At 42.2% G+C, this 25151-nt stretch overlaps 1 protein-coding gene across 1 annotated transcript in view; it reads left to right on the plus strand.

The window, feature by feature from the left end:
• The window catches only part of LOC308298072 (netrin receptor UNC5D-like), a gene marked incomplete at both ends in the record, with an annotated part of 184911 nt that overhangs the window by 115965 nt on the left and 43795 nt on the right, over nucleotides 1–25151 (plus strand). The window contains one exon of the mRNA XM_080741635.1: nucleotides 12010–12222. Coding sequence (XP_080597761.1) covers nucleotides 12010–12222 — 213 coding nt within the window. The remainder of the gene's footprint in view (nucleotides 1–12009; nucleotides 12223–25151) is intronic.

Here is a 25151-nt window from a genome sequence, read left to right on the forward strand (position 1 = left end):
TAAATGTTAAAAATAACCACTTTAATGAATTCCCTGGGTCAAAATCATATAGAAAAGTGTGTTCATTTGTCCCTGTAGGTTGTTTACATCAAGAGTTATGGCGTTTTCTGTTATGACCATTGTATGGTTCAGATTGGGAATAGTTGTGAGAAAAGGTTAAAAATGAACCCAATGGGGCATTAGTTGGCGACGGCAACAAGCAGAAATCATAACTAGACATCATAACGGTCCAAAAAAAACAGGTTTCGAAAACATGTCATTGGGGTGCTGGTAGACCCCTCTCTCCTGCCCTACTATGACCGTTGGTTGAGAGCAAACGAGACATCATAAGACAGCGTTGTTGCTTTCTTACAAACCATTATGAATGAAACATGATCTGTCCTCCACTTCACTGGTGAATTACTGCGCATGGAGCCACCGCTATGAGATGCACGTGTGTGTGTGTGTGTGTGTGTGCGTGCGTGTGTGCGTGCGTGCGTGCGCGCGCGCGCGCGCGCAGGCTGTTTTTAACCACTTGAGCCCCAGAATACATATTCTGGGAGGGGGTATTATAGCCACAAATAGGCAGCAGATCTACAAGCTCACGTGTTTTAGACCGGCTTGTTATTTGTGTTGAGTGGTCTAGTAGTTTTAACCCATTAAGGCCTTAGGCCGACTCTACAAATACTTTCGAAATCGGTAGTTCTCAAACCTTTTCATATCATGCAGGGGCGTCAATTGGGTATGGCAGGGGTATGCAGCTGCCATACCCTGGGTCCAGGGGGGGAAATAAAAGTTACTTTTAAATATAAATCCATGAATGTCTCTTTGTCTATCTGTGCTGGTTATTATGTTGTTAAATTACAGTAAAATAACTACAAATGCAAAATTTTACAAAATGGTCACTTTAACAAGGTATTATAATTATATTCTCTTGTATTCTCCCCATCTTAACAAAATGGTATATTTCCAGGTTCCGCAGGTCAGCTGCACAGGTGCAATGCATTATTGTTAATTGTGGCACGTTTACCAACATGCCAAGTTTAGCTGCACCGAACAACCATATCCAGCCCATTAAAAAAAAAGAAAAAAAGATTATGGCAAAGACTCCCATCTTTGCCATACCCTAGCTTTTGCTGAACTGACGCCACTGATGTCATGGACAACCAAAATTGATATATATTTGGCTGTGTACCCCCATCTGTGGGCAATGAGTGATGCACCACATGGGGCATCAGTGGCTCAGGGGTAGAGAAACCGTCATTAGAACACGGAGGGTTCCCAAAGGGTTCCCAGCTCGATCCCGGGCACCCCCATAGTTAGTGTCGAAGAGTCCTTGAGCAAGACTCTGAACCCCTATTTCTCCTGGTGAGCAGGTTGGTGCCTTTCATGGTTTCCTTCGCCATCGGTGTATGAATGTGTGTGTGAATTTACCATTATCACAGGTAACAGCGAACTGACAGTTAAATTAAATGCTAAAATCTGAGTGACACAGATTTCCCGGTTTTAAGGGGTTTAGTGGTTAGGGCTGTGAGGGGCAGAGCAGATCTAGATGTTTCAAAGACCATGGCTTTTCACAAAGTGATGGACAGAACAACGGAAGCCATTTAATGCAGTCAGATTGATGTGACAATGAGGGTCCAGGGACAGCGTGGGATGAAAGGAGATAGGGGACACGGGAAGATCACAGTGAATATGTAACTGGAAAATAAGCAGGATGCTATATAATTGCCAGCAGGAAAAAAAGAAACATCACATGCTCATGGCTCCATATGAAGGGATGTCTTTTTTTTTCTATTCTATACTATGCGTTAGAGTGACCCTGAGGAATTTCTTGTCGAAGAGTTGGCTAACTTGGCTTCCCGAATCATGCGGACCCCCTGGGACCCCGGACTCCCACTTTGAGAACCACTGTTCTAATCATCTTCAGAGCATGGCAGAACATACTGTACAGCACCCACCCTGATCTGTTGTCATGTTATCTTTGTCTAAGCATCATACATTTTTGACCCTGACCTCAATTTTAACTCCCATATCGGCAAATCCACAGAGTGGCAATCATAATTGTGGTGTCAATGAACGGCCAGCACTTTTATAGCAGCAGTGTAACATTTTGAATGTAAAAAAGGCTGTTTGAATGATTGTCTTTGGAAACAACGTTGTCAGTAATGCCCTCGTCAATGTCCACAAAATATTGTCGAATGATACGAATAAGCGATTTAGCATAATGTCCCACCGCACTCGTTCGAAGCTGCTGTGAACAAAAAAAAAAAACTGTACTGATCATTCTGGGATATCATAAAATCAGATCAGCATAATAAAACATCTAGTCCGGAATTCTCCTTTAAAGCACTATACATGGTATATGGACCCAGCCTATCTCATGGTCTCTGAAAAAAAAATATAGGCCCCAGAGAGTACTTGGGATGGGTCTATTAGAGATTACTGTTAATACCCAGAAGAAAACTGGTGATGCTGCATTCATCAGTCACACCCCTAATGGAACACATTACCTCAAGAGATCAGGGAGGCATTAAGCACAGTCAACATCTTTAAAGTGTCAACTGAAAACCCAGCTTTTTTTAACTTTAGATTGTTGCTGGATTGTTCAGCACTTCGCGTTGCATTTTGATGTATGAAGTGCTACACACACACACAGTTGCTTTCCTGGTCTTAATTAATAGGATAAATATAGCTAATTATCATCATCATCATACAGAACATTTTAGACTCGGTTGATCTGAACATATGCTCTTCCCTGCTTCTTCTCACCCACTGATCGTCTGCAGCTCCATCTCTGCTCCACCCACCTCCGTCTCCTCCCTCTCCTCATCTCTGATCCACAACACCACACCCTCCATCTGCTGCGTGGAGCACACCGACTTTATCTCTAAACTTCTACCGTGCACAAACCCCCTCACCGTACAAGCTTACATAATTCACATCATGTGTTTATGCACATGGGTTTGAGTGAGTGTTGAAAATGTTACAGTATGTTTTACAAATCTCTGTGGTAAATCTATGTTAATACAATATAACCAGTAGCCTACATCCGCATCCGCATGTTATGTTACTAACAATAAAATCACATCCAGTGTGAAGTGAGCAGTGCTATTAGTTATAAGAGTTAATTGTGGGCTCGCTTTAGTTGTCCCATCCAATTCTTTCTGGCATCTAAAACCAATTAATTTTGTCTTACCATTTATATTACTGCCATCCACATTTTTTGGCACTTAAAACTATAGTCCAACAAACTATGAGTATGAGCGCTTTTGTGCCCAGATGTAGGCCACGCTTCGGGACGCTTTATCTAGGTCGCTTCATACCGGACAAAGACAAATGTTAGAGCTTGGCTCCTTCCAGGAACACCACTCAATAACTTGTAGCCTACATCTGTATGGTAGCGGATGTTAATACAATATAACTAGAAAGGTGCAATTCTGGGAAATTGCAAGTGTGGTTGCACGGATGCGAGTCGTGAGGAATCCACAGGCAAATGAATTTCGTCTTACCATTTAAATGAGATATTGTGGGGGCGCCCGCTGGCCTGGTGGTCAAGGCGCATACCACATACTAGGCTATGATGCCTGCTGGCGTCGCCGGTTCGATTCCCGATCCGGACGACCTTTGCCACATGTCATTCCCCATCTCTCTCCCCATGTCCTGTCAGTCTACTGTCCTATCAATAAAGGCATAAAAAACCCCAAAACAAATCGTAAAAAAAAAAAAAAGAGATATTGTGATGTCAATTGAAGCATAACCAATCCTGTCTGAGATATCTGGCCTTAGAACCCAGATAACTTCAGTCAAAAGGTTAACTTGTAGTGAAGCATGACCAAAAGCTTTACTTTTCTGTTGCAAAGGTTAACAAAAAGCAGGTTCAGTTTGCTGGCAATTTTTTTTTGAATTCTTATACTGTATGTGCAGTAGTTGGAGGTGGTCTCCCTGCTATTTATTTACACACATTTACACCTGAAGCGCGCTGCCTGGAGCGCACAAGCACAATTATCTCCCCTGGCAGAGTGGTAGATCACCCACTGCTCCTAATAGTTAGGAAAATGTTTTAATAGCTAGTAATAGTTAGGAAGGGAAAATCAACAAGTAAACCTAGTAGAGTGTTCTACTCGCCATGGCTTGGCATGAGTAAACGACAGCTTTCTCTGTGTGAAACAAGCCAAATCACCAGCCAAGGGCCTTTCTCAACTGGCTGCAGCACTGTCGATTATACCTACTATGTACCTCTTTCTCATTTTTACATTTTAATTAAAAGCTGTGAACACATTGGGACTGAAACCAGCAACCACCCACAGTGATCCCATCATCCCAGCACAAATCCATTGCTCAGAACATTTCATGCGGAGATGATATTTGCTGTTCTCAAGGAAACCCCCATCCTCTTAATGTAGGTGTGCTTCCAATATGGAATATGAAGAGCTGTGAGTTACAGCTGTAGTATACCTGCCTCAGTGGCGTGCCTCGCTAATCATTAGCTGTAGTGTTAGTCATCGGTGGGTGCGTGCGTGTGCGTGTGTGTGTGTGTGTGTGTGCGTGTGTGTGTGTGTGTTAATATGCATGTGCTGTTCTTCAGAAAATAGCCATCTTTTGGTGTTTGCTTTTAATATGCACTTTCACGTCGCTTTTCCTCTCTCTCTCTGTGTTTGCGTGCATGTGTGTGTGTGTTCACTGAATATTAGGGCATTCACTGAATATTTGAATATTTGAATATCAAAGTCACTATTCGACGTTGTTCACCGAAGTCGAATATTCGGTTATTATCTTTTAATTATTATTATTATATTTTATATATTTATATATTATATTTCTCTCTTTTTTTAAATAAATATTATTTCCTCATGGTTTATACAGCTTGGCTAGATAGGAAGTCATAAGAATGAGTTGTTAATGACTGATGTCATGCGTCACATTTCGTCTCCCGGAACTAATTCCAACAGCGGCCAGCCGACAAATTCGATGTCATGATGGAGAAAGAGCCAGCTAATGCAACTGTCACTACTAGACCGAAAATTGCTAGTTTTTACTGGATGAAAATATACACATATATATGTCCTGTCGAATATTCCACTTTTCGGATATTTTGAGGTATTCGAATTCGAATACTAAAAAATCACTATTTGTGAATGCCCTGGTGTGTTAGAGCATTCACTCAGCCCTGTGGCATGGACATGTTGTTTTCCTCTCTCTCTCACACACACTGGGCACAACAGATCTATCAGTATCTGCAGCCCTCCTTTATGCATTATTACCATGGAGGCTCATTGGTTATAGATCAGTGTGGAAGGAAGCTGCGGGGCAGAGAAAGGACACGGCCGTCTCCCCTGACAGCATCAAAGAGACTCAGTCTCCCCTCAGCTCTTCTGGAACAACTGTCCACTAGGGCAGTGGTTTCAAAGTGGGTGACGGGGCACCTCGGGGTGCCGCGAGATCATTTGATAATATTTGGAATCTATTTGGAACACTTGAAAAAATATTTATTATCATTTTAAACTTGAAGTACAAAGTTAATTTCAGTCAGTTCTAACCAAAATGGCTATTATTTCGACGTTTTCCTCGTAACATAATAACCAGTAAGGCTCCCTAATCGGGAGATAAGCGACCGTAGGTCACTTATCTCCACAAATAGGGCAAAAATGTGTTTTGCCAAAATCTTCCTGATCCATGTTGATGACATGAGTGTAGACATACTGTGTAGTGATTTTCGTGATTTTAGGGCAAAATCTGTAGGAGCAGTGTCCAAAAATGTGTTTTTAAAAATCGGCCTGGAGGTGGCGCTATATGGGAGAGATTCATGTTGATGGGATGAGTGTAGACATACTGTGTACCGATTTGCGTGATTTTAGGGCAAAAATTGTAGGAGCAGTGTCCAAAAATGTGTTTTGCAAGAATCGGCCTCATGGTGGCGCTAGAAGAGGGCCATGTGAGAAATGAGGGGTGGGGTCTCCGCGCCGGCAAGGCGGACGAATAGGTACGGGCCCCGGCTGTCCCGGTCGCTCCTAGCCGGAGTTACGGCATTTTATGTGAGTTGCAGTGTAGGGGGTCCTCCACTGGGGGCGCCACCACTTTTGCATCCGTTGTGGAGCAGCAGGAGTTGGTGGTCCCCGGGAATTCCCCGTGAGCAGGCCGGTTGGGGTGGTCATTTGGTCATTTTTGCACATTTTGGATTTTTTTTTCATCTGGGGGTCCCCCAGGGACATGGGGGTCCCTGGAGCTCCGGGGGTCCTTGGAGGTTGTAGTTTGGCAGGCAAGGAACGTGTGTGCAAAATTTGGCATGGATCGGGGCAACGGTTGCGGAGATATGAGCAGGGCAAGAGTGTGACGTGTGAGGTGTGACAGACAGACGGAGGGAGTTACACTTTGTGGTGGTTTTGATAGTAAAGTGCGACCTGACGGTCGCAACTAAAATATTGTCACTGTTGGGCAGAAAGCTCGTATCTCCAAGTTTCAAATGTGTACTTCTTTTGGTAAAGCAAAGCCCTGCTTCATCATACAAGACTGTCTCACAAAACTAGTGAAAACAGCCGATCTACAAGCACACAACTGTAGATCTGCAAAAGACATTTTGAGATGGGGGTCTGCGGACAAATACACATAATTCTGGGGGTCCTTGACATGAAAAAGTATGAGAACCGAGTCAATATTTTTCAAAAATAGCAGATCTACAAGATCGCAGCGCAGCACCGAGTGCCGCGCTGCAAGCTTGCAGATCTATTTTCGAACAGTTAAAGCATAAAACAATGGTTAAAGTAATAATGTGTAATAATGCGTGAAGCCAGGTCTTTTAAGGGTTAAACAAGCAGGTAACAACTGGAAGAGCTGCTGTGCTTTGTTTGACAGCATGTGTGTGTTTATGTATTTATGTATTTATGTGTGTTTACGTTTCCATCTGTCGCTGTGTGGGTTTTGGGTTTGTTTGCTGCTGTATCCAAACACACACACACACACACAGGCGCCGCGGTGAATCACCGCTCTCTGTCAGGGGTGTCACACCAAATTCTGGGCCCTGGGTACAAGGATTCACTGCGGGCCCCCCATGAATGTTCTTCATTTAGACTGGGAACGCATTATTACACGTTCTTTTGTGCTTTAACTATTGAAAAATAGCAGATATACAAGTTTGCAGTGTGGGTTCTGCGCTGCGAGCTTGTAGATCTGCTATTTTTTTTAAATCGTGAACATTTGTGGCAAGTCTTTGAATATTTCAGATTCTTTTTTTTTTTTTTTTTTTACTATGTTTCTATGTCAGTGGTGCTCAAAACTTTTCATGTGAAGGACCCCCAAAATGATATGTATTTGGCCGCGGACCCCCATCTCAAAATATTTAGTTCCAGGGACCCCCCCCCCCCCCCCCCAGAAGCAAAACTTGAGTTACAAATGTTCGCTTAAAAAATACATATATTCAAAGATTTGCACACATTTTCATGACTTTTCAAAAATAGCAGATCTGCTATTTTTCAATAGCTAAAGAATAAAATAATGAAGGCTCCTCCACCTCGGGCCCTAGTAACTCAGTCCCACTATCCCCCCCTTGTGACGCCCCTGCTCTCTCTGCACAAATAAATACAGTAGCAGTTGAGCAGACAACAGGAGCTGTGTAGCCTGCGGCTCGTCATTTAGAAATGAAATGCGCGTCTCTTTGTTCAGCCTAGGAGGGGGAACGGGCAGAATGAAAGTGTTGCGAGAAAGGGAACAGCGTGAGAGAGAGAGAGAGAGAGAGAGAGAGAGAGAGAGAGAGAGAGAGAGAGTGAGTAAGAGAGAGAGAGAGAGTGCTGCTGTGATTTCCAAAAAGGCCAGAGCATCACCACAATCCTCTTCAATAAGGAGACACTCAAACTGCAAAGATGCTATACCGTATAGGTTAATCGCTTACCTGTATCCTATAGATTCAAACTACAGTTTGTTATTTCGATTTTCATATGCTCTCTCTCTCTCTGGCTGCCGTTGCCCCTCATTTTGGCCCTCAAACCAATGGCATGACCTGTGGCCACAGTGGCCTTAATGCCCCAGCTGACTGTACCAATTTCTCCTCTGTCTCTTTCTGGTCAATATGTAGACAGTAGAGTAGACACCAGTGTTTCTTTCTTGTCATGTAGACACCAGTGTCTTTTGTTGAGATTCTGAAAGAGTCCCCATCTTTAAACCAATCCAGTGACTTTGACTGGTGCAGGGCTGAGCATGGATTCATCCGATTGTAAATACCATCATTTATCTATTTCCCTGCAGAATAGGTTATCATCCCTACCCTTAAGGGCGTGTTCACACCAGGGTTATTTGGTCCGCTTAAAAGGGACCATGGTCCTCTTTTTCCTTTGGTCCGCTGGTGTGAACGTGCAAAGGGACCATGGTCCCTTTGTTTGGTCCGGACCATGGTCCTCTTGAAAAGGCAGGACTCGGTCCGCTTCCAAAAGGACCATGGTCTGGTCCTCTGCTGGTGTGAACGGAGCCGGACTTTATAGAGGACCAAACGTAGGTCTGATCAGCCTACAGTACATTCTGCACTGTGTGTTGTTCATTGAAAAACAATATGGAAAAAAAGAATAAACGACTACTCGTTAAGCAATTCTAACTTCAGCAACAGCTTAGCCTACACTCATCAATCTTTATGTTTTGCAGTTGTGAAGCTGGATTAATAATTAGTTCTAAAAGCATGAATTTCTCACGGGAATCACTATTGATATAGCCTCTGAAACCCAGACTTTTATTTTACTATTGATATGACCCAACCGCTGATATTTCTTCATTAGCTGCAGTAGGCTACACGTTAATAATTGTATCATCTCCTCTCCCTGTGAGCCGTCCCTGGGTGTCTTGTAAGCTACATGGAAACTGGTGACCCATCGTGTGCGGTGACTCCAGGGGTCGCTCTCCGAACACGGTGATCATTCTTTGTTTTGACGCAAATACTGTCACAAATAAAAGTAAGGTCACCATCTTGTGTGTAACACGGGAGTAGACGGAGCCAGGCGCGCTGCGCGCATAACTTCCATCCAACAAGGAAATGTAAAACTTGGCTTTTCTTTCAAGGCATTAGGATTTTGCTCTCTTTTCGCTCTCTCACTGTTCCCCTGAGGACAGGCGTTCATGAGTCAAACTTTTCACATTGTTGTTGGGACGGCAGTAAGATGTCCATAGCCTACTCCAGTCATCGTGTGCTGTGCGCAAAAATAACTGATTTGCAAGCTTACACGAGCTAAATGAATCCTATGGTTAAAAAGAACAGATCTGCAAGCTAGCATCCTGTTAGATATGTTATTTTTAAGCATGCGCCACCGCATATAAAGTTATATGGCTCACACGCATAGATTCAACATTTGGGACAATAGGGATTTGCTATGCATTATTTTATTGTTTTTATTTATGTTATTTATTCATGTAGCTTCACATTTCCAACATGATAAGGATAGGAAATATCTTTATGGACCCGTTGCTTGTAAAGAAAGAAAGAGACAGAGAGAGATTATTTGATGTGGAAACGGTGACGCTTATTATGTTTTTATTTGGCCACGCGTTCTTGCACTATTTATTGTTAAATGAATCAAGAAGGCAGCTTTATATTAGGCTATATTTTTTGAGAGAGAGAGAAAGAGAGAGATTCCTCCATCCATCCATCGCTAATTACTGCCTGAAATGTGTGAGTTTCGCTTCTTAAAAAAAAAGATATAGGAAGCGGCTGTGATTAATAACACAAAATTAATTAGAATAGGCAGTGAAGTAACTTTATAGGAATAGCCTATTCTGTCAATAGATCAACAGCAGCCTGTATGACCACGTCCACGTGTAATTTTGTTTACATATTTGGTTCTTTTAACAAAAGTCCCATGTGAACGCTAACCGGACCAAATTCAAAATGCAACAATGTAAACATTTGGTCCCTGATCCGGACCTTTTAAGCGGACTTTGGGTGAGAACGTGCCCTTAGATTCAACAAATTCTTTCAATAGACTAAAATCTTGTTTTATTTTATGGCCTTCCTGCCCTGGCATTTGGCCTTTGTGCCCTCAAAAAATGGACAACACCAAAGGCCAAGTGGCCTTGCCCCTAAAATGACGAAATTCCAGGCCTGTATATCGGTATATAAATAAAATCAGGCCAAGGACCCCCTAGATGAGAGAGAGATATTGTGTAGCACTTGCGAATAGATAGCATAGATTTCATAGACGCTGGTAGTTTCGTAGAATTGTTTGACAGCACTATCATCAGCGTATCACTATGACTATAGGATGTAGACATACTGTAGTCATCAAATAGTCATCCCATTATACTATGGGATGACTATAGGATGACTATGGAATGATGGATTGACACGACACCATTTAACCACTTAAACCGTCAATACTTAGTAAACTTGACTTTTCACTCTGTACTTGGCCTGCTCTTTTTTCCTCTCTACACTAAACCTCTTTGCCGAAAATAGATGATCTACAAGCCCTGCGAGGAGGTGTAGATCTTGTACATCTGCTCAGAATAGCAGATTCTCCTGAGAATAGGGATAGGATTGAAGTTAATGTAAAAAGGTTATCCTATCATACAAAGATTTGGCGGCACCCCCCTGTAGTAACTCTGAGGTCCCCTACTAGGGGTCCCGAACATTAGACTGATGCTAGGTTCTTGGTTTGCCTGGGATCCAATAGTTTCTTGAGTAGGGATGGAGCTTGTTAATTTTTATTGATAATGAGCACCTTATCGATCTCGCTTATTGAGCCAGGCTTTTATCGAGCCCACTATTGAGCGTTTTTTAATATTTTCTGGAAAGATGTGAGACGACAAGAGAATTGGTATATTTTTTATTGGCCAGTAGTTGTGACTGAATGTGTGGCTGACCACCATCTATTAAGATAAAAATTGACAAAAGTTAAATAATACCATTAAAACAAGCATTCATTAATGACATGGCTTTATATGATGAATAGTACTGTAAATATGTCTTGATTGCTTCTTCTGATTGCCACTATTCTCGATAACTTGATCCCAAAGCTTATTGATACCGGGTACTCAATACATTTGTTATCGAGTTTGTAACAGGCTCGTATTCCAAGCTCCATCCCTATTCTTGAGGCACCACGCTGTCGCTCTGCAATCTATGTATGTGATTACCTTGCGGGTGGGAGTGAGGGCTGATTATCTTCATTAAAAAACCTGCTCATCAACATTACAGCGGTTACGGGTCACATGCAGGTTAGTCACAGTGTAATTACACGCGCTGTGTTTCAGGAATAGCAAGACGTGTTTATCGTTTACACACCTCTTAACCACTTAAACCCTATACCCTATCATTGACCAGGGTCCCCCAGGAGTCCATACTAGGCCACTTCCTTTTGTCCCCTCTTTACCGAATCTCTTTGTCTGCCCCAGAATAGGAACACTAGTCTTCATGTGGTTAATTACAGTTAAATGAACAAGACAGTCGTGTCTATTGTTGAGCTGAATTAATCATCATTTTATAATTCAGCAATATTACACGAGACGAGAGGGTGTGTGTTATTGTGAATATCGGCACGCCTGCGTCGTCCCTCAACTTCACATGAAACTGCTAGTGTAGCCGCTTAATTACAAAGGCATCTCCTACGAAAACAATAATAGCGAGCCGGCAGCTTTTTTGCGACCAGCGTAGCTAATTTCTTTGTTTGTTGATTCTGTCCATTGAGGTAAATAAAATCATGTGAAAAGGATTCCTTGAGTGCTGGCGACTACTTCTTTCTCATTTACCAACAGGAAATAGCCCAAGTTGATTTGTGCAAACTATGAAACTTTCAATTCCAACAATCATGATTGAGATTTAAAAAAAAGTGTCCAATTCAATAGCTTTGGTGTTCAATTTTTTTTTACACTATCACTATACCACTATTTCATTCTAATGCAGTCTCTTACATGCAGATAGCCAATACATTATTGGATCCAATACCATTATACAGCAGTACTTTCAGTGCGTTAATCTCGTCCATTTCCCTACACAAAAGTATACAATAATTATAGAAGTAAGTGTAAAAGTATACTGTACTGTATGTGTGTCTCCAGGTTCCCGGGGTGAGTCGTCGCAGCATGCCATTGGCCAGTCGGGAACGTTGCCTCACTTCCTGTTGGAGCCCAGCGATGCGTACATCATCAAGAGCAACCCCATCAGGCTGCGCTGCCAGGCCCGGCCCGCCCTGCAGATCTTCTTCAAGTGCAACGGAGAATGGGTTCATCAGAAACACCACGCCTCCCAGGAGCACACTGACACAACCACAGGTATACAACACACACACACACACACACACACACACACACACACACACATGCACGCACACTAGGGCATTCACCAAATATTCGAATATCAAAGTCATTATTCGCCGTTGTTCACAAAAGTCGAATATTCGCTTATTTTATTTTTTGTATTGTTTTCTCTGTCTCTAGTTCATAAAGCTTGGCTAGATAGGAAGTCATAAGAATGAGTTGTCAGTGCCCCTGGTGGATGAATTTGTTAATGCTCCATACCAGGGGTTCTCAAACCTTTTTAGGCCGTGACCGCCAAAATAAACATATTTGAACTGGGGACCCCCACCCTGACAAGCACTTGGAATTGTAGGTATTACATTTAATGTGACTCGGTTCCGCAGATAAATATTGTGAAAATAGCAGATCTACATGCTCACAACGCCTCGCAACGCGAGGCGTTGTGAGCATGTAGATCGGCTATTTTCACAATGTTCGCCTCTTGCTTACTTAATAGTTGACTGTTTGGCCAGTTTTGCCAATCCTGTCGAATATTCGACTATTCGAATACTTGGAGGTCGAATAATTCGAATACTAAAAATCGCTATTCGTGAATGCCCTAACACACACACACGTGTCCTACATTTAGTAGGCACAGTTACAACATCCACTGATACAACCCATCAAACAGAAAGAGTTGCTGCGTGCGCACGTGTGCGTGTGTATAAACTGACACCCAAATGTCACCTCATCTTTTCCCGTCCCTTCTGTCGGAGTTACACAAATTGAGTTCACACGTTTTGATGTTAAAAATGGATGCTTAATGAAGACGTGTTCCCATGGAGTCCCTTTATGATTGAGGCCATGTGTTGGGTTCTGAAGGTACGGTTAGGTTTAGGAGTTGAGAGTTAGGATTAGGAATTAGGGTTATTTTTTATAGGAAACTTGATCATTCAGTTTTGGAGTTACACTTCAAAGCAGGGGTCTTCAACGAGTTTCAGGCCAAGGACCCCTTAGCTGAGAGAGAAATGAAGCATTTCATATATACTGTACAGTACAGTATATAGCCTGGACGCCAGGCGTTTAAAAGAACCAGGCAGATATTATTTGTGTATCATTATAATAATAAGTATAATATAATATAGTATAATAATAATACTTCTTTACACCTCTAAACCTGTGATGAGATACAATAAATAAATAAGCTGAATCTGGATCTGATCAAACCCCACAGACATTTGTGCTAATCTGAGCCACCTTAGCAGCCTGAGCTGGGCGAATGCAGAAAAGTTATGGACTAGTAGTAAACAATACCTTTCTCCCTTGATTTGCCCTCCGCGGCAAACCAAACAAAGTTTTTTCAGCGAATGCTATACTTTGTCCGCATTAAACGTGATGATTATCGTTTAATTGAATCACGGCAATGAAGAAAGCAAAGCACAAGAGGAAGGTCAGGGCTTTACACAAGCTGTTTGCTGTTGTGATAGTGCTGATGCTTGACTTTACTCCTCGACGCAGTGCTGATCATTATCTCTCCCACAGTCACCATTGTATTCCTGGCCCTGTAAAACTTTATAAGCTGCATTCACAAGTCATAGTCCTCCTCCTGCTCCCATCTGGATCAGTATCACCAGGGGCGTCACAAGGGGTAGGAAAGTGGGACTGAGTTACCAGGGCCCAAGGTGGAGGGGCCCTATAGTAACTTTAGCTGTTGAAAAATAGCAGATATACAAGCTCACAGCGCGGCACCGAGTGCCGCACTGCGAGCTTGTAGATCTGCTATTTTTGAAAAGCAAATCTTTGAATATGTATTTTTTAAGCAAACATTTGTAACTCAAATTTTGCTTCCGGGCAGGGGTCCCTGGAACTAAATATTTTGAGATGGGCGATTAGCTGTCGCCAAATACATCTTGGGGGTCCTTCACATGAAAACGTTTGAGCACCACTGACATACACTAGAAACATAAGTTTCTTGTACACATTTTCACGATTTTTAAAAATAGCAGATCTACAAGCTCACAGCGCGGCACTCGGTGCCGCGCTGTGAGCTTGTATATCTGCTATTTTTCAATGGTTGACATTCATGGGGGGCCCGCAGTGAATCCTTGTACCCAGGGCCCAGAATTTGGTGTGACGCCCCTGTCCGTATCACGCTCTCTCTCTCTCTCTATCTCTCTCTCTCTCTCTCTCTCTCTCTCTCTCTCTCTCTCTCTCTGTCCACCGGGAGGGATTGGAAATTGGAGGAGAGCGAGGGGTAGAGCGATCAGCACACTCCAGAGACCTTAATGAAAGAGAGAGAGGGAGCGAGGTAGGGAGGGAGAGAGAGAAGGAGTGATGGCATAATAATGGCAAATGAGACCAAGAAAGAGAGAAAAGTAAGGAAAGGGGTATTTTTTCTGGTCTCTTGGGGGGGGGGGCTGCAGCTGGGGGAAAGCTTTTACGGCTTTGCTCAGTTGATGGCTGCCCGGGTGACTTTTGATGATGAGTGCGCGGGGGACGAGGGAGCTGTTATAGAGGTTGACCCGTTGAAAATGGTAAAGCATCTGCGTCAGTTTAGATTTTAGCCTTGGCTATTCAAAAATAGCAGATGTACAAGCTCGCAGCGCGTCACTTTGTGCCGCGCTGCGAGCTTGTACATCTGCTATTTTTGAAAAACCTTGAAAGGGTGCTTGCTTGGCATGAAAACGCCTTTGAGAACTGCTGATTTAGAAGGTATTCGTAGAACCCCACAAAACAACCCAAGCAGTGCCAAGCAGGGAGGCATTGCTCTTATAGTCGTTGGGATGACTCTTGTCAGGGATTGAACCCTGTTCTCCCAATCTCAGGGGAATTGTATCCACTGAGCTATGGACCCTGAAACATAATATTTTGAGATGGGGTTGTGGCCAAATACATATACCGTAATTCTAGGGGGTCCTTGACATGAAAAAGTTTGAGAACCACTGACATAGAAACATGCGTTTTTCAAAAACCTTTTGAAGGATTTAGAAGACATTTATAGAATCGGGTCAAAATGTTCACGATTTTTCAAAAAATAGCAGATATACAAGCTCGCTGTGAGCTTGTATATCTGCTATTTTCAATAGTTAAAGCATTAAATAATGGTTAAAGTAATAATGCGTTCCCGGTCTAAATGGGTTAAATTAGGCTACCGCTACACAGTCTCAGTAAACTCTGTGATTATTCATTTTAACTTTGAGAGGATACAAATGTTATGGGTCCATTTGATTACAAATGGATAAAGGAACACTGAGGTTTTTTACGGCGTAGGCAGAGCCTGCTGTTTGATCGGCTGGGAGACAACAACGCGATGGACTGTGAACTATATTTTATTTCAGTTTGGCTTTGTTGTTGCAACATAAATATTTGTATTATCATGGGTGCAATCGGGGTCTTTTGTTGAACTGTAATATCATCCATAATGCAATATTTCTGTGTTGAGAAACGGGGCAATTAAAGTAAAACACGGTCAAAATGGCATTTATAGTGTAGATTTGTTTGCCGGGTTTGTTTTGTTTTCCTTTAAGGACGTTGCGTACGGGATTGAAATAAGCCATATACTGTAGGCTTGGAACTGCTGCTATTGTTGGCAACTGTGCTATGAAATGAAAATAATAATACGCGAGATACGCAAGGCATCATCTCCTGGATGCCTTTCATTTTCCTGCATAAAATACATTGTGCAGCATAACTTTTACTATAAACTCCAATACAACCCCCTGAAACAGCATCAAACAGTTTGTGAAGGTGAAAGCATCAACTTTGCAGTAGCATGAGGTTTATGCCAACAATAAGATGCTGTTATTATCATATGGAAGACAGTAGAGCCATAGTAGCTTTCTGCCGTGACCTAGAGAGGAGAGATTCTGCGTATTTCTGTATGTACATGTGATTTTGACGGCAAAGAGGGCGCTTTCATCTACTGCACGTATGTGTTCCACACACATACTTCCAATTGGCATAGACAGCGACACGTCAACCAGTGGTGGAAAACGTACTCAAATGTTTTACATAAGTAAAAGTATCAATACTGCAATGTAGAAATACTCTGTTACAAGTAAAAGTCCGTAATTCAAAATGTACTTGAGTAAAAGTATGAAAGTGTTAAATGTACTTAACAACTTGGGTGCCAAACTCGTTCAGTAACGAGTTAAGGCCACTAGGGGTCACCCTGCCAAAAGGAGTTGTCTCGTTCATGAACGAGACAACAAGGGGTTAACTGTACAGCGTGCTGCGTGCATGCTGTGACCTGTGAATGACCCTAGTCCATACGTCACCCCGTAGCTCAGAGAGAGAGAGAGAGAGAAAATTGATTTCCATTCTAGCCTGAAACATAAAAAGGGCTTTATCTATGAATGAGGTGAAAAGAACGCCAGGGAAGCAGAGATCTGATTGTTTTCACGGCGACACTTTACGGCGATGGTCGGCGGTTTGGATTTTAGTTTCGCGAGCGTTTGTAAACAAATGGATTTTCTTCCTCAATCGTCAGCGGACACTCACGTGCACACGCACGAAGCTTCCGAGGCTCTTCAAAATAAAGCATGAGTGAACGGCGGCAGCAGCAACAACTAGAAATGTTAGAAACCTGAGCATCCCATGTGTTAAATGACCAAAGTACAACATTTTTTTGAAAATAGCAGATCTACAAGCTCACAACACATTGCGAGCTTGTAGATCTGCTATTTTCAAATAGTGTGGGTATAAAATAGGGCTAAAATGGTCAATGTATGTTTTATGATATTATAATTTATATCTGCAAAGTGTCTAGTAACTAAAGATGTAAAATAAATGTAGTGGAGTAAAAGTACAATATATGGATCCGAAATGTACTGGAGTAGAAGTAAAAGCATTGGAAACCTCAAAATTGTACTTAAGTAAATGTACTTAGTTACTTTACACCACTGGTTTTAAGTTCAAAAGAGTAAACAGTTGTTGTTTTCCCTGAGATTTAGGCCAGATGCTATTTCCATGTCATCATATTTATCCTGGCACCGAGGGGAGGCATGTGTGATTGATGTACTACAGACACACAGCACACTCCATGAGATGGAAGAACAGACACACAGCACACTCCACGAAGAACAGACACACAGCACACTCCATGAGGTGAAAGAACAGACACACAGCACACTCCATGAGATGAAAGAACAGACACACAGCACACTCCATGAAGAACAGACACACAGCACACTCCATGAGGTGGAAGAACAGACAGGGATGGTATGCAAGAATCACAACCTACATTCTCTTTAACACACACTGGAGACTCGATGATGATCCTAACGGCAGAGAATTAGTCCTTTCTTTCTTTCTCTCTCTCTCTCCTCCTTTTTCTCTCTCTTTCCACTGCACAGCAGATAAAACTTGATCAATTATAAACACTGGCTCTGTTGACCCCACCAGCTGTTGTCTCTATTTTCTGCACAACAAACAAACGCTGCATGTAGCCAGTGGTGTAAAGTAACTAAGAACATTTACTAAGTGCTGTATACTTTTACTTCTACTCCGCTACATCTCGGATCCAAATATTTTACTTTTACTCTACTACATTTATTTAAAAACTTCAGTTACTAGTAGTTACTTTGCAGATATAAATGATTATATTATAAAACATAGATTAACCAATTTAGCCCTATTTTAGCCGATCTACAAGCACACAAACTTGTGAGCTTGTAGATCTGCTATTTTCAAACATTTTGCACTTGGTACTTTTGGTACTTTAAGTACATTTTTAAACCAATACTGTTATACTTTTACACAAGTAAATGTTGTATTCCAGACTTTTACTTGTAACAGAGTATTTCTATATTGCAGTATTTATAATTAAGTAAGAGATGTGAGTACTTTTTCTACCACTGGCTGCACAAGCAGATAAAACTTGGTCAATTATAAACACTGGCTCTGTTGACCCCACTAGCTGTCTCTCTATTTTGTCAGCACAACAAACAAACGCTGCATGCAGCTCTGGCAAAGGGGCAGCAACCTGCTTCACACAGGGAAAGCACAGCGTGTGTATAGATGGTGTGCACAACGCAAGAGTCGAGATCGGCCGCTCCATGTTGCGCTCCAGCTTTCTGCCACACAGTAACGCTGACCTCAATGCTTAAACCCAGAGCCTTTCAAGGAGAGTTGCGTCATCTTCGTTCACTTCATGGGGCCAGGTCTTCTACATACACATCTATTGGTGAATAGTGAAGTGCTGAACCGGAAGTTTACAGAATGCATTGGAGTTTATGAGGGGAATAGTGACATTTCGAGTTACATGAACCACGTGACCGGCGCTGTTTCTGACCCGCATTGGCAGAACTCTCTAATACAAGACTCTGCTTAAACCTTTAAAGGACAATTTTTTTTTTTTTTTACATATTTTAGATTGTAATTAGAGAAAAGAAACAGTACAAGTAGCTAAATATGTCTTTTTAGACACAATAAGCCAGCAATTCCTTTGTTACTATTTACACCAGCCCCCATGTGTCACATCTGCCCATGAAAGATTGCAGTGCATCTTGGGAATGGGTTTATTGTGTCTAAAAATACACAATTAGGCATGCATGCAAATCAAAATCATTAAAATCACTAAAACGATTGAAAGAATTAAATGAAAACATTTGAACACTCATCTTTTCTTTTCTCTAATGACTATCTAAAATATGAACCCCTGTTGTAAAAAAACAAAGTTGTCCTTTAACCGTTTTAGTGCCAGCCCCTAGAGGGCGCCAAAGAATGCCAGGGTTTGTCCCATAGGCGAGCGTATTAGCATCCGGGGACTCACGTTGCAGTGACGCGCGTGCTCACATTCGTGCACGTCATGGAAAGGTCCCGGATGAAAATGGCTACAGAATAGCTATTAGCATTTTGTCATTTAAAAGATCATTTTTAGGCGATTTCGCCGTAAATAAACCTCGCGCCACATCCCTAAAAACACAATCCAGAGATATGGGCCTCCAAAGATGTGGTTTTTCATTGGATTCGGCGGCGATTCGCGGCAACGTTCGCGGCTAACGGCCGGCCGGGGGGCTCCCGGATTTCGATCACTGGCTTGAAAATTTAGGCCCAGGCTTCAGAAGGCCTCGGATCATTTTATTCATTTCATTAAAAAAGCCGAACATGTTCGGGATAGGCACACTGGACGTCGTTCCGGAAGCGGCGCTGAACATTCAGTGAACATTGGGGGGCTCAAAAATGTATTTTAAACCATTTTTAATGGAATATATCGTCGGACCATGTAAAATGGCTAGCTGGCTAGCGTAGGACGAGCCAGGACCACCCACGACTCTACAAGCAGCTCAGGGTAAGTCAATTAATTAAAAAAAAATTGTATTGGATTGAAATAAAGCCGAACATGTTCGGGATAGGCACAGAATGAGTTAAATGCCTAATCCCAAAGCCCAATCTGAATCATTGCCTAATTGTAAACATAACTCTCAAAATCTTTTTTTTTTAACCACAAAACCAACATTTATTGTGAGAGGCTGAGGAAAATGTCCCTCACTCACAACACAATGTCTAAATAGTATCAAATTCTACTATATACTTGTGATGATAATTGCCCCTCACAAGTCCAAGTATGTGTGTCTGTGTCTGTGTCTGTGTGTGTGTCTCTGTGTGTGTGAGTGCGTGCGTGTCTGTGCGTGTTATGCTTGTTTGAAATATTTAACGTACAAGCTGAAACACTGCCCAAGTTAGAATGATACGTTGAAGATGTTGTGAGATCCCCATGGGAGCTGTTTCTACATGGATCCCCAGATCCACATGATATCCTAGTTTTTGGTCCGTGTGGGTAAGGGGACTTACTTTGGCTTAAAGTGGTAAAATTGCAGGAGCTGTAAGCATTGGACAGAATGTCCCGATTAAACATCCTCATATTATACACTAGCTGTGCAGAGTAATGCGCGTGATGATGACAATTATAGTTCATCAAGGGAGAGTTGATTAAAGGATTAAAGTTATTACCTCACGAAGCTGAACATCCTAGATTAGAAGAAATTGCTTTCTAATTCCGTCTGTCCCATTGATTCTGAGCCGTTCCCTGGTGTCTTAAGACGGCTCATGTTGTAGCAAAACAAACTTTGATCACAAACTTTGCCAACAACAAGGTACAAAGGTTATTTATTGATTTCGTTTTTAGTTTTTTTAACAAATGCAAGTCACAATGATCTACAAGCTCGCAGCGCGGCTAAGAGCTTGTATGTCTGCTATTTTTTAATAGTTAAAGCATAAAATAATGGTTAAAGTAATGGGTTCATTCTGAGTGTAAAAATTGACCCAAATGAGTTTGTACTGTAATAGTCACCAGGGGACCGTTCAGTGTTTACAATGAAGGGTCACCATATAGGATTTTAGAGTGCTCTGAAAAAATAAATAAAAAAGGTGTGACCCTCACCCTCCCGGTGACACGAATAGATTGGTCTTGATCCTCCCCACACGTGATCAACAACGGTACAAAATGGAGAACTGTTTAAAATGTTTTGGCAGCTACAGATGTGCAGTTCAAGTCTTCAGCCTTTAGGCTACGGCACACCAAACTATACCTATGAGAGTGGATTCCCGATTCCGCCAATGCATTTCAATGGGAATGGAGTGTTTCTTTTCTTTTTTTTTTTTTTTTTTTTTTAACCCTCTACTGTTAGGAAACGCTCTATTCCCATTGAAATACATTGGGAATCTGGAATTGGGAATCCACTCTCATAGGTAGATTGGTGTGACCGTACCATTACTGTACCTTTGCTGCAAATTTCCTGCGAATGCATTTTTTCCCACAGGTTTCTTCCCTGTTTTGCTGTTTCTAATTATGGAGAATGGAGCGTATTTTTGCAGAAACCCGCAAATGTGTCAATATGCCGACGGGTCGATATGCCGACGACCTAAACCTAACCTTAACCCTTACCCTAACCTCAGTAAAACTAACGCTGGTGAGTAGCTAACCTGCCGACGCTGGTGAGTAGATAACCTGCCGACGCTGGTGAGTAGCTAACCTGCCGACGGGTTTAATATATCGACCTGTCTGCATATTGAGTTCTTCCCATCTGTATACTCCCCACAACTTGTGTGAATCTCAGAGTCTCAGTTTATTGTGTTCACATTTCTCCAAATACTTCTAGGGTCTTTGTCGTTTTACATTTTAGCATTGGCTAGTCAACAATTGCAGATATACAAGCTCACATCACATCACTTTGCGAGCTTGTACTGTACATCTGCTATTTGTGAACATTTTTCAAAAATCTTGAAAGTGTGAAAACCTCATAATGAAATAAACATCATGGCAAATTCAACAAAGGCATTTATTAGCCAAAGTCTATACTGTATGTTAGCCCAGCCACAGACAATGTTAACAGCTCATGAAGATTGTTTTGCTGTCTGTACTGAGCTCTCATAACTCACTGAAATAAAGACATTTCTTTCAAGGGATGAAAGATTGTTCTCATGGTTTGCCAAATTGGCACTGGTCTCCATTCTCCAACTTCAGTGTAAAAAGCTGGTTTTGTACCGTCACCAATTTCTGAGTCAACAATTTACTTTTTTTGCTCACTTGCACGTCTGCCTAATTTATTTCTTCATTGGAATGTTAAAGCTATACTGTGTAAGATGCTCAACTAGTGGTCAGTAGCCCTATAGTACGAAAAAGTACTATAGTAGTACGAAAAATGGCCGTTTTTCGTACCTTCACACCCCCGCGTCTGCCTCCACCTCGCCGAGAGCTATCTTTAGAGGGGTCCCTGGTTCCTGTGCGTTCAGGCATTCCGGAGAAACGGACTCCTTCACCCTGCCTGGTAGGCGAGATTACCTTTTGAGTATAGAGACACACGGGCGACTACAAATATGGCCGCCATAGCGACCCCACTTCAAGATGCGCTGTGATTGGCCGGCAGTGTATAACCCTCGCTGTGATTGGCCGGTAGTGTGATGACGTAATTTTGCCGGGAAATCCCGCCCCTGTCACGGTTAAGTAGAAAACATATAAAGAGAAGGCTTCAGAAGCTGAAAATAACGTAGTGGGGGTTCTAAAACTTTAGCGATTTAACAGTTAGGACAATTTTAAGATTTGTTTTATAAAAAAAGTTACATGGTATAACTTTAACTTTTTTTAAATTGTCATTTGTTATCCCCTTGTGAGTCACTGTAGAATAGTTTGATAGTTTGTCGCCGTCTTAGTCTTTTTTATTATTATCGTACAATGGGAAAACTGACATAATATGTGCAAGCTTTCCAACTCAAGAACTGGTGAAGGACGAGAGTTTGAGAACAGAGACCGTTGCCAGCACAGAGAACAGTCTTTCATCACTTTAAAAAGCCCTTTACTTCAGTGACTCAGTCTATAGAGATTGTCTTGCTGTCTGTACTTCAGTGACTAACAGTCTTTGACAGGAACATCAGTGAGACACAGCCACACAACTAACACACACTCTCCTCTGCTAATCCTCCATGGGAGATTTGTCTACTTTACTGTAATATGAAGGCATTTTCGTTGACAAAGAATCCTCCTGGAAATGCGATATGCGAGTGATGATGAAGAGTGATAAGAGGCAGAGATAGATAGATATACCGGTATGGACAGATGGACACAGTGAGAACACAGTGAAAGAAGAGGAGGGGAGAGGAAGATGGGATAGAGGGGATGACGCACGCGTGCTGCGCGCACGCACGCACGCACGCACGCACGCACGCACGCACGCACGCACGCACGCACGCACGCACGCACGCACACACACACACACACACACACACACACACACACACACACACACACACACACAGGAACAGGAAGGTGGGACAAAGGGGATGATATCTGTGCCTGGAGACTTCGGCTGAAAGGCTGATACCCAGAGATGGAGAGAGAGATAAGAGGAAGAGTGGTGAGGGGAAGAGAGGAAGGACAGAGGAGCCAGATCAGCTCGGGACTGGAGGGCGGTGGTGTAAAGAAAGTGGTTTTAAGTACATTTACTCAACAGTACTGTACTTAAAGGGATATTCCACTTAATAATAATAATAACTTTTGGTCATGGGTGTGTATGGGGAGAAGCCCTGGAGGAGGAGGACTGATAGCAATTACATCAAATATGTAAATATTGAATCAAGCAAATTAAAAACTGTCCAGGGTGTTCATAAATGCCTGATTAGATGATGAAATGACCAAAAGTTTTTTTGAAAGTAAAATATCCCTTAAAGTACAATGTTGAGGTAACTTTTTACTTCAGGGTTAACAATTTTCAATGTTATTACTTCTTCTACCCCACTAAATCTCAGAGGCACACTTATAATACTCCACCACAATTATTTGAAAACTTATAGTTACTTTGGAGATTTTGATTATTATAATAAAACACACTAACCACTTTCGGCCATTTGATAATAGCAAGATTGCTGCAACGCATTGTGAGCTTGTAGATCTACCATTTTCAAAATGTTTTTTGAAATGGGACATTCTGCACAATGAGTACTGTTACTGTTAGTACTTTAAGTATATTTTACGATACTAATTTTACGATACTCATTTGGAATACAGGACTTCTACTTGGTAACATTTTCTCTACATTGCAGTGCACTATTGATACTTTTACTTAAATATAGCATGTGATTCCGGGCGCTGCAGAAAAGGAGAGGAGACGAGAATAGAGGAGAGGAGTGGAGTGGAGGATGCAGGAAAAAGGATACAAAAAGAGGAACTGGCATAGAGACATAATTATAGGATATGCCTCCCCGCAGAGGTCTTTGATGAGGAGATAAAGTGCAGGGAAGAGGGCGAGCAGAAAGCAGGGGGTCGTCCACCCTGCTGATTCTCTGACAGAAGGTCCAGGTCAATGTGGTGGATTAAGATCTTGGCTATAATCTTTCTGCATGGAAAAAGGGTAGGATATGTACATCATGCGGTGTCTCTAACACTGTGCTGGACCCAAATATAATCAAGTGATTAAAAAGGCAATATTCGCACACTGCTCTCCTGTGCTTTTTAAAGAGGTGGTGCCATAGTTTTGTACTTTTTCTGGTATTCATGTGTCTAGGAGGTTGACAGTACTTCATTAGACCCCCTGGTGTGGTTGTTATGAGAAATTATGCATTCTCTTCTATTCTATTTGGGTTTTTAGCTGGAGGATGCCACCTGCTGGGTCAGACGTGCCGTTCCAAAAACACCCATACTTATTACATCATAGAATCAACCCCTCCCCTAATTACCATTCACCCAACACACGTGGGTGTGGCCAACTTCAGCTGGATCACCAGCACCACCCACCATGACAACCACGCATACCAATGAACTGGTGGGTGTGGCCACATAAAAACATCATTTTAACTCTTTCTGTACACTTTTTTGGAAAAATTCTTCCTCCTAGTATAATCATAATAGTATATAATCATGTTTTATAGAGGGGAAAATCATGGCACCTGCACTTTAAGAGGTTTTTCTGCCTTTAACAATTGTACAGTGGAGTTGGACAGGCAACAGGGAGAGAGAGATGGGGAGAGACATGCAGCAAAGCAATGCGCAGTCAGGCTACATTAGAGCCTAAGTGCTCGGACTGCTATAGGCCAGCAGTCCAGGGCCACCGTCTTTTTTTTATTTATTTGAACCAAAAGTGAACAAGGTTTCTATTATTTTAAACATTATATTATTATTATCATCCCATTGCAGAGGGAAAATATTTAACAGACCTGTAGATACTCTCCCTTACTGTCGGAAAGAATCCAATATAGAAATCCAATCCTCCTCTGTCTGCATTTACCCATCCTATAACTATTAGGACCAGTAGATGCTATTGACCACTGAACCAAGGCAGCACCGCTGTCCGACGTGCTGAACTCTGTCATCACCGTGCCTGCTGGCCGTAAAAGACCTCTCACCTGATATTGAGGCCAAACTCCACAACACTAAATCTGTCTGTGGAAGACAGCCCATCTCCAAGCTTGTGAGCTTGTAGAGCGGCCTTTAAATGTTTGCCCAGACTCTAGGGATGCTAGGTTTCATGTCG

This window comes from Nannobrachium achirus, assembly GCF_963921795.1.
Source record: "Nannobrachium achirus genome assembly, chromosome: 14".
Taxonomy (NCBI): domain Eukaryota; kingdom Metazoa; phylum Chordata; class Actinopteri; order Myctophiformes; family Myctophidae; genus Nannobrachium; species Nannobrachium achirus.